The sequence below is a fragment of the Anomaloglossus baeobatrachus genome, chromosome 7 (genome assembly GCF_048569485.1).
Source record: "Anomaloglossus baeobatrachus isolate aAnoBae1 chromosome 7, aAnoBae1.hap1, whole genome shotgun sequence".
NCBI lineage: Eukaryota > Metazoa > Chordata > Amphibia > Anura > Aromobatidae > Anomaloglossus > Anomaloglossus baeobatrachus.
The window spans coordinates 90,486,654-90,497,784 of NC_134359.1; the positions used below are offsets into that span (position 1 = coordinate 90,486,654).

General features: G+C 47.5%; 1 protein-coding gene across 4 annotated transcripts in view; it reads right to left on the reverse strand.

Annotated features, from left to right (window-relative positions):
- The window catches only part of TRAF3IP1 (TRAF3 interacting protein 1), a 121,610-nt gene that overhangs the window by 48,765 nt on the left and 61,714 nt on the right, over positions 1–11,131 (reverse strand). For all 4 annotated transcript variants that reach the window (XM_075317461.1, XM_075317459.1, XM_075317460.1 and 1 more), the window contains 2 exons: positions 8,619–8,751; positions 6,200–6,236 (listed from right to left, as the gene is read on the reverse strand). In XM_075317461.1, the coding sequence (XP_075173576.1) occupies positions 6,200–6,236; positions 8,619–8,751 (170 nt within the window). The remainder of the gene's footprint in view (positions 1–6,199; positions 6,237–8,618; positions 8,752–11,131) is intronic.

Sequence of the window (11,131 nt, forward strand, 5' to 3'; positions counted from 1 at the left end):
GTGAGGACCAAGTTAAGGTCCCAGGGATCCAAAGGCCGCCGATAAGGTGGAATGATGTGAGACGCGCCTTGCATGAAGGTGCGGACATGAGCCAGCCGAGCGAGACGCCGCTGGAACAGAGCTGACAGAGCTGAAACTTGTCCCTTGAGAGGGTTGAGGGACAGTCCTAGCTGCAGACCGGACTGTAGAAAAGACAGAAGGGTCGGCAAAGAGAATGGCCAAGGAAGATGGCCGGTAGAGCGACACCAGGACAGGAAAATTTTCCAAGTCCTGTGATAGATCTTGACGGAGGAAGACTTACGGGCCCGAGTCATAGTGGAGATGACTTCAGGAGGAATACCAGAAGCCGTCAAAATCCAGGACTCAAGAGCCACGCCGTCAATTTGAGGGCCGCAGAATTCGGGCAGAAAAACGGACCTTGCGAGAGCAGGTCTGGACGGTCCGGGAGATGCCACGGCATCTCTACGGACAGTTGGAGCAGGTCCGGATACCAAGCTCGCCTGGGCCAGTCCGGAGCAATGAGGATGACTCGACGGCCCTCCATTCTGATCTTGCGCAGGACTCTGGGCAAAAGAGCTAGAGGGGGAGAACACGTAGGACAGACGAAACTGGGACCAGTCTTGAACCAGAGCGTCCGCGGCGAAGGCCTGAGGATCGTGGGAGCGAGCCACGTAAACAGGAACTTTGTTGTTGTGACGGGATGCCATTAGATCCACGTCCGGAGTGCCCCATTTGCGGCAGATTGACTGAAACACTGCCGGGTGCAGGGACCACTCGCCACCGTCCACGCTTTGACGGCTGAGATAATCTGCCTCCCAGTTTTCCACGCCTGGGATGTGAACTGCGGATATGGTGGACTTGGAGTCCTCCGCCCGTTGAAGGATGCGTTGTACCTCCAGCATAGCCAGGCGGCTGCGTGTCCCGCCTTGGTGATTGATGTAGGCAACCGCTGTCGCGTTGTCTGACTGGACTCGAATGTGCCTGCCCGCCAACAGGTGGTGAAAAGCTAGGAGAGCCAAAAGCACGGCTCTGGTTTCCAGCACATTGATTGAAAGGGCTGACTCTGACGGAGTGCAAATTCCCTGCGCTATGTGGTGGAGACATACCGCTCCCCAGCCGGATAGACTGGCATCCGTGGTGAGAATCACCCAGGACGGGGCCAGGAAGGAGCGCCCTTGGGACAGGGAGAGGGGCCGAAGCCACCACTGAAGAGAGCTCCTGGTCCGTGGCGACAGAGCCACTAACCTGTGTAAGGAGGAAGGCCGCTTGTCCCAACAGCGGAGAATGTCCAGCTGCAGGGGACGCAGATGGAACTGGGCAAAGGGAACAGCCTCCATGGACGCCACCATTTGACCCAGCACCTGCATCACGCGCCTGAGGGTATAACGGCGGGGCCTCAGCAGAGAGCGCACCGCTAGCTGGAGGGACTGCTGTTTGATTAAGGGCAACTTCACAAGTGCCGGCAAAGTCTCGAACTGCATCCCTAGGTACGTGAGACTCTGGGTCGGAGTCAGAGTGGATTTGGGAAGATTGACAAGCCACCCGAATTGGGCTAGGGTGGCGAGAGTGAGCGAGACACTCCGCTGACAGTCTGCGCTGGATGGCGCCTTGACTAGAAGGTCGTCCAGGTAAGGGAGCACTGCCAACCCCTGGAGGTGCAGGACCGCAATCACTGCTGCCATGACCTTGGTGAATACCCGAGGGGCCGTGGCTAACCCGAAGGGGAGAGCCACGAATTGGAAATGATCCTCTCCTATTGCAAAACGTAACCAACGCTGGTGTGAAACTGCAATTGGCACATGTAGATAGGCATCTCTGATGTCGATGGACGCCAGGAAATCCCCTTGGGTCATTGAGGCAATGACTGATCGCAGAGACTCCATGCGAAAATGCCGCACCCGAACATGCTTGTTGAGAAGCTTGAGCTCCAGGATGGGCCGGAAGGTACCGTCCTTTTTGGTAACTAGGAAGAGGTTTGAGTAAAAACCTCTGAACCGTTCCCGAGCGGGAACTGGTACAATTACTCCGTTTGCTTGCAAGGATGCCACGGCCTGTGAGAAGGCGGCGGCCTTGGAGCAGAGGGGAGTTGAGAGAAAAAATCTGTTTGGCGGACTGGAAGAGAATTCTATCCTGTAGCCGTGAAATATGATATCTCTCACCCACTGATCGGAGACTTGTTTTAACCAAGTGTCGCCAAAGTGGGAGAGCCTGCCACCGACTAAGGACGTTGCTGGAGCGGGCAGAGAGTCATGAAGAGGCTGCTTTAGTGGCAGAACCTCCTGCGGTCTTCTGCGGACACGCTTTTGGGCGCCAGTTGGATTTCTGATCCTTAGCTGAGTTAGCGGACGAGGCCGAGGGCTTAGAGGACGACCAGTTGGAGGAACGAAAGGAACGAAACCTCGACTGATTCCTACCCTGGGCGGGTTTCCTGGTCTTGGTTTGTGGCATGGAAGTACTCTTCCCGCCAGTAGCTTCCTTAATAATTTCATCCAGCTGTTCACCGAACAGCCGGGAACCAGCAAAAGGAAGCCCAGCAAGAAACTTCTTTGAAGAAGCATCTGCCTTCCACTCTCGAAGCCACAAGATCCTGCGGATAACGAGGGAATTAGCCGAAGCCACCGCAGTGCGGTGAGAAGCCTCTAGCATGGCAGACATGGCATAAGATGAAAAAGCTGAAGCTTGAGAAGTTAAGGCAATCATCTCAGGCATAGATTCCTTGGTGAGGGAATGCATCTCCTCTAGAGAAGCAGAGATGGCTTTGAGAGCTCACACTGCTGCAAAAGTCGGGGAAAACGCGGCCCCCGCCGCTTCATACACAGATTTGGCCAGAAGGTCAATCTGACGGTCAGTGGAATCTTTAAGTGAGGTGCCGTCAGCCACCGACACAACGGTCCGGGCTGAGAGCCTAGACACCGGGGGGTCTACCTTTGGGGAGCGAGACCACTCCTTGACCACCTCAGGTGGAAAGGGAAAACGGTCATCAGAACTACGCTTTGGGAAGCGTTTGTCAGGACAGGCCCTGGGTTTGGTCACAGCGGCCTGAAAATTGGAGTGGTTAAAGAACACACTCTTTACTCTCTTAGGCGAGGTAAACTGGTGCTTTTCTGCCAGAGAGGGTTGCTCCTCTGATACTGGCGGATTGAGATCCAGTACAGAATTAATGGAAGCAATCAAGTCACTAAGATCTGAGTCACCCTCGGAATCAATGGGGTACATGGAGTTAGCCTCCGAGGTCCCTGTAAAGGCATCCTCCTCATCTTGCGAGTCAGCTCTTGAATCAGAGCCGCGGGATGAGGAGGGAGAGGAAACCCTGCGCCTTCTCTTAGGAGGACGGGACCTGGGCCCTGATGATGAATCCTCTGTGAGCTCCGATGGACGGAGGTCAGAGGATAGGAACCCTAAAGGACCCTTAGCAAGAGCATTAGAGGCACCCTGTGAAGGGGGCTGATGCATATTCATCAAAGTCCTGGACAGAAGTCCCATGGACTCAGCAAAAGACTGGGATCTAGACCTAGAAAAGGACTCTACCCAGGCCGGGGGTTCAGCCACAGGTGCAGAAGCAGCCGGAGAGACCACTGGGGGTGAGACTCCAGGCTGTGGCACCACCATGTTAGAGCAGACATCACAATGTGGATAGGTGCTCGGTTCAGGCAGCAGGAGCTTACATGCAGCGCATACAGTATAAAGCTTTGGAGCCTTGCTCCTCGTGTGAGACATGCTGCTGGAGTGGGGGCTCTACAAGAGAATGAACCCCAGGGAGAATATACAGAGGTCCACAACCAGAGACCGGCTGTGGCTTACCAGACCGCTGGAAGCGGTGTTGTGTGCCCTCCAGATCCTGAAGCCCAGACCCCCAATGCACAGCACCTCAGCAGGGATGCAGAGTGCAGAAAGGCCCAGCGCAGAGTGAACTCTGCCTGAGAAATGGCCGCCGGAGCGAAGAGAGGGGGCGGGACTTGGGGGCGTTCCTGTAGGTGAGCGGGAACTGGAGGGCCATAGAGACCTGCAGGGGAGGGGGCACGCCCCAGCAGTGGGGAGTGTCCCTCCCCTATGCAGAACGGCCGCCGGGAGGAGCCGTGGCTGTCCCTCTGCATGAGTGACATGCGAGGGTAGTTAACAGAAACTAGGCCTCCGGCGAAGCCGGGACCTAAATTTAAGCGGCGAGGCCGACGCGCAGGCACCATCGGCGCGGTTCTCGGGCGAAAGCTAGAGAACCCGCTGGAAATGTCAAAATAAATACATTCAGCATACTCTCCCCATACAATAAAGCACAGAGACCCCCAACACATAAACGTCTCAGGTACTTAGCTGCTGAGTCGCAGGGCCAGGTCCCTGGGGATGAGTGCTGCGGTCCAACAGAATCCTCAAGGGGCTGTGGATGGAGACCGGTCTCCTGCAATGCATGGAAACCGTGCTGGCTCCCACTTCAAGCCAGAGCCCAGGAGGGATGGTGAAGGAGCATGGCATGTAAGGCTCCAGCCTTGGAAATCAACCTTACAACACCGCCGACACAGTGGGGTGAGAAGGGACATGCCGGGAGTCCAGACGTGGACCGCACTTCTTCAATCTCTTCCAAAGAAAAAAAATCATGAGAATGCATATGTGGATGTATGCCTCCTGAACACAAAGCGATAAACTGGCTGGGACTGGCTCACCAGGGGGTGTATAAGCTCAGAGGGAGGAGCTACACTTTTAAGTGTAGTACTTTGTGTGTCCTCCGGAGGCAGAAGCTAAACACCCATGGTCTGGGTCTCCCAAAGGAACGATAAAGAAATATGTCTTATATTCTAGGTTCTTCAAAGTAGCCACCTTTTGCTTTCATTACTACTTTGCACACTCTTGGCATTCTCTTGATGAGCTTTAAGAGGTAGTCACCGGAAATGGTTTTCCAACAGTCTTGAAGGAGTTCCCAGGAATGCCTAGCACTTGTTGGCCCTTTTGCCTTCACTCTGCGGTCCAGCTCACCCCAAACCATCTCGATTGGGTTCAGGTCTGGTGACTGTGGAGGCCAGGTTATCTGGCGTAGCACCCCATCACTCTCCTTCTTAGTCAAATAGCCCTTACACAGCCTGGAGGTGTGTTTGGGGTCATTGTCCTGTTGAAAAATAAATGATGGTCCAACTAAACGCAAACCGGATGGAATAGCACACCGCTGCAAGATGCTGTGGTAGCCATGCTGGTTCAGTATGCCTTCAATTTTGAATAAATCCCCAACAGTGTCACCAGCAAAGCACCCTCACACCATCACACCTCCTCCTCCATGCTTCATGGTGGGACCAAGGCATGTAGAGTCCATCCGTTCACCTTTTCTACAATGACACAGTGGTTGGATCCAAAAATCTCAAATTTGGACTCATCAGACCAAAGCACAGATTTCCACTGGTCTAATGTCCATTCCTTGTGTTCTTTAGCCCAAACAAGTCTCTTCTGCTTGTTGCCTATCCTTAGCAGTGGTTTCCTAGCAGCTATTTTACCATGAAGGCCTGCTGCACAAAGTCTCCTCTTAACAGTTGTCCTAGAGATGAGAAGGTATGTCCAAACTTTTGGTCTGTACTGTATTATATATATATTTTATACATATATCTATATATATATATATTATACATATATATACACACACACACACATATATACACATACATATATATATATATATATATATATATATATATACACATACATACATATATATATATATATATATATATATATATATATATATACACATACATACATATATATATATATATATATATATATATATATATATATATGAGCACCACTGGTTTATCACATAGATCATGAGAGAAGCAGTTATACTTTATAATCCTCAAATGCTTCATGTGTACAGAAATTACATTGTGTGTGTATGTGTGTGTGTATATGTGTGTGTATATGTGTGTGTATGTGTATGTGTGTGTGTGTGTATGTGTGTGTGTACGTGTGTGTATATATTATATATATATTATATATATACACACACGTACACACACACATACACACACACATACACACACATATACACACACATATACACACACACATACACACACAATGTAATTTCTGTACACATGAAGCATTTGAGGATTATAAAGTATAACTGCTTCTCTCATGATCTATGTGATAAACCAGTAGTGCTCTCTACAGTACTGTGTGCCAAGAACCATCAATGTAGTTGGCTGCGACTACCATGACTTACCATGCTTCTCATCCCCTGTGAGATCCAGTTCTGGCTCCTGTAAAGAGAAACCAGGTAGAATGTGTTACAGCGGTGGTCCCCAGCCTTTCTTACCTTGAAAGCCACATCCAGAGCCCCCTCATCAAGTAGTGACTTCCAGAACCCCCATTACTGGTGTAATAATAACAGCCAAAATATCCCCACGAATGGAACATCAAGAGCAAGCAGAGCTGCAGCTCCTCTCTCACGTCCTATTGATGTTTGATATGACCGAAGGTGGAAAGAATGAAAATAGCGCAGACTGGGAGCGGCGCTCATGTGATAAAAACATCACGTGAGCCCGGGCAAGCGAGCGGCAACATCACTGGAAAAGATCCAGCACCAGAGAGAAGTATAAAGCATTGTTATTTTAATGGAGATAAACATGCTCGAGATGGGGATGATACAATGGACAACCCCTTTAAGCCATTATATGTGCATTTCAATTTGCTCTTCTGTACAGGGCTAGTCTCAAAAGTCACCATCTGGAGACCAAATCTTCATAGCTGGTTTATTGGACCTGATGCTAATGCAACAACAAGTGTACAGCCAAGTGCAAAGCAAACATTATGGGCCCACGAGCCACAGTTTGGGGACCCCTGTATTACATTGTAGTTATGGTCAATGACACCTACCAGCTCCATTTTGGTAAATGCTCCATAGCTGCAGTTGAGGTCTGGAAGATATGGAGGAATATGACACAGATAGGGGATCCACGTTCTCCACACCATTCTCTATGTGCAGTAACTGGCCTGGAGAGAGGAAGGCTTCAATAGGCTGAGGGGGCGTAGGGGTTGGCCCAGCTGAAAAAGGCTCTAGGACTGCCCATCCACCTATCATTGGAGGCGAGGGCCTATATCTTGGAATTTATCTGTCCGCAGTGGCTAGTGCAGAGGAAACCAAAAAAGGTTGGATGGGCCTAAAAGAGGAGCCTGTTGTTCAACAGTGAAAACAAAAGCCCCCACTGCCAGAAGTTGCCTGAAAGAAGAGCGCAAGTACCTTTTACTAAACATGAAATCCAGCTCTTTCTTCAGACTTGGAAGACTGTCTTCAGCAGTGGAGCAGAGTCTGGCGGTACAAGGTCCGTCTTCCCTCCCTGCACCATCTCCCTCTAGTGGCAGAGCAGTGCTAGAGATGCATGGCAGGGACCATCCACCTGGATGCCTCTAACCACTGGAGTGTTGGGGGGGGGGAGGTTCCTGCCCGACAGACCACAGAGGATACGATGTTGATCAGAACACACTGCTCTTCAGGTCTCTTAGGAGGTGACAGAGTGGTTTTCCCACTATTTTTACCCAAATACGAGCGGAGCCTGAGACCAAAAAGGGGTAAGTATACGAAAACAACAAATGAAAGGTAGAAGCGGGTCCAAGGGGAACCATGTCTGCCTCCTAGAGACACTAAGCTAAAACTGATCAGCTTGGCTCCAGTTGGTGGATGTATCCTACTGAGGAGGAGCTAACTTTTCTACTTGCATAGTGGCAGCCTCCTAGTGGCAGCAGCATCATACACCCATGGGTTTCTGTGTCCCCAATGAAGCAATAGAAAAAGTTTCTTTTGTGCAACATTTAAAAATCTAAAAAAAAAAAATAAAAAAATTTGGTATCGCAATAATTGTAACAACTTGCAAAAATAAAATTATAAAATTATTGTCTAACTTATACTGCAAAGAGACTCCTGAAATAACAAAACGCTAGGTTGCATCATTAAAGCGTTCTCTGTCCAGTGATGCTAAGTTATATATCGGAAATGAGGGCACTCCTAGCCAGATATGTGTGTGGCGCCCCTGACCCGGTCAGGCACCACTGAGTATTGCACCCATGCTGGGACAGTACTTCCAGGTAATCCTAAGGGCCAAAATGAGGTGTGTACGCACAGACACATAGCAACCAGTTCTTCCACACCATTAGATGGGACCCTTGGGCAGTCTCTGGAGGGGTCTGGCCTTCAAATCTTATCAAGGGGTGAAGCGGAGAGGCTGGAGCTAGAAAGTGCAGAGGTTGTTAGGAAAGGAGGAGGAGAGCCAGTCTAGGTAGTGGTGAGTGTGATAAAAAACGTCACGTGAGCCCGGGCAAGCGAGCGGCAACATCACTGGAAAAGATCCAGCACCAGAGAGAAGTATAAAGCATTGTTATTTTAATGGAGATAAACATGCTCGAGATGGGGATGATACAATGGACAACCCCTTTAAGCCATTATATGTGCATTTCAATTTGCTCTTCTGTACAGGGCTAGTCTCAAAAGTCACCATCTGGAGACCAAATCTTCATAGCTGGTTTATTGGACCTGATGCTAATGCAACAACAAGTGTACAGCCATGTGCAAAGCAAACATTATGGGCCCACGAGCCACAGTTTGGGGACCCCTGTATTACATTGTAGTTCTGGTCAATGACACCTACCAGCTCCATTTTGGGCATCTCTGACAACTGAGGAGAAGCTTCTTCCACCACAAACTCATTGTCGTCGTCATCATCACCGTTGTCTTTCTGTTGGTCAACAATCACATTGGATACTCCTTTTCCACTGCTGACTCTATGTAAAGACATATACATACATATTTGCACATGTATAACATTTTGAATGAGAGTATGGTAACAAATCATTCTCTACAACACAATGGAAGGCCACTACCTACTGGAGGCTTATATAGGAATATAAAGGCAGTGAACTCGCTATGTTTAGCTACTGTGAAGATGCCAACTGCACACTGTAATCCACAGTTATCTCAAATGTGGAAATACAGTAAATACTTTTCACCCTTTATAGTCTGATGGATTAATACGTCATGAAGTGGGTCAAGAACGGAGCCTGTTACACACCGGGTCAGTGCCACTTGCATTATACAGCCAAAACCCGGAGCTAATTTGCTGGCAGTGACTGGCGGTGGCTTAACAATTTTTGGTGTTCACACCACTCACAAAATATGCAATTAAAAAAAAATGTATGTACCCAAAGTGATACCAATAAAACAAAATACAACTCCATCGAAAGAATAAAGTTATATGGTGACACAATATATATATATTTTTTTTTCTTCACAGCTTAGAATTGAAGCCACTAAAAAAAAAAAAGTATGTCTTTAGTAGAGTTGAACGGATCGGTCATAATCCGGGTCCGGCGGATCCGGATCGGGTCGCCGCAGAGAGAGAGAGAAAGAGGAAAGAGAGAGAAAGAGAGAGAAAGGAGAGAGAGAAAAAGAGAAAGAGAGAGAGAGAGGAGAGAGAGAAGAGAGAGAGAGAGAAAGAGAGAGAGAGAGAGAGAGAAAGAGAGAGAGAGAAAGAAGAGAGAGAGAGAGAGAGAGAGAGAGAGAGAAAGAGAGAGAGAGAGAAAGAGAAAGAGAAAAAGAGAGAGAGAGAAAGAGAGAGAGAGAGAGAGAAAGAGAAAGAGAGAAAGAGAGAAAGGAGAAAGAAAGAGAGAAAGAAAGAGAGAAAGAAAGAGAGAAAGAAAGAGAGAGAAAGAAAGAGAGAAAGAAAGAGAGAAAGAAAGAGAGAAAGAAAAGAGAGAAAGAGAAAGAGAGAAAGAAAGAGAGAGAAGAGAAAGAGGAGAAAGAAGAGAGAAAGAAAGAAGAGAGAAAGAAAGAGAGAAAGAAAGAGAGAAAGAAAGAGAGAAAGAAAGAGAGAAAGAAAGAGAGAGAAAGAAAGAGAGAAAGAAAGAGAGAAAGAAAGAGAGAAAGAAAGAGAGAGAGAGAGAGAGAGAGAGAAAGAGAGAGAGAGAGAGAAAGAGAAAGAGAGAAAGAAAGAAAGAAAGAAAGAAAGAGAGAGAGAGAGAAAAAGAGAGAGAGAGGAGAAAGAAAGAGAGAGAAAGAGAAGAGAGAGAAAGAGAGAAGAGAGAAAGAGAGAGAGAGAGAGAAGAAGAAAGAAGAGAAAGAAAGAGAGAGAGAGAAAGAAAGAGAGAGAGAGAAAAGAGAAAGAGAAAAGAGAGAGAGAGAAGAGAAGAGAGAAGAGAGAGAGAGAAGAGAGAGAAGAGAGAGAGAGAAGAAAGAGGAGAGAGAGAGAAGAGAGAGAGAAAAGAGAGAGAGAGAAAGAGAGAGAGAAAAGAGAGAGAGAGAAAGGAAGAAGAGAAAGAAAGAAGAGAGAAAGGAAAGAGAAAGAAGAGAGAAAGAAAGAGAGAAAGAAAGAGAGAAAGAAAGAGAGAAAGAAAGAGAGGAAAGAAAGAGAGAGAAAGAAAGAGAGAAAGAAAGAGAGAAAGAAAGAAAGAGAGAGAAAGAAAGAGAGAAAAGGAAAAGAGAGAAAGAGAAGGAAAGAAGAGAAAGAAAGAAAGAAGAAGAGAAAGAAAGAAAGAAAGAAAGAAAGAGAGAAAGAAGAAAGAAGAGAGAGAGAGAGAGAGAGAGAGAGAGAGAGAGAGAGAGGGAGAGAGAGAGAGAATAAAAAAAAAACCCCAAAAAAAACGGATCCGATCATGCACCCCGAATCCCGGGTACTGGTCGGACTCGGATCGGGCGCTCAAGCCGTGCGGATCCGGATTTTGCAGATCCGGGTCCGCTCAACACTAGTCTTTAGTGATGTGGATATATCACTTTGCCAGGTCATCTTTTAACACATAAGCACCTTAAAAAAAAAAAAAATCCAAAAAACAAAAGGGCAAATAGTGTTTTTTTTTTCTTCATCATTGTACCCAAATAGTAAATTTGTACAAATTTTTTCAATACATTAACCCCTTCACGACTGGCCGATTTTGCGCTTTCCATTTTTGATTTTTTCGCCATTCTTTTTCCAAGAGACGTAACTTATTTATTTTTCAGTCAATATGGTCATGTGAGGGCTCTCTGTTTGCAGAACGAGCTGTACTTTTACATGAAACCATGAGTTTTATCATATAGTGTACTGTAAAACGGCAAAAACAATTTCAAATACGGAAAAATTGCAAAAAAAGTGCGATTGCACTATTGCTTTTGTGATATTTTACTCACTGT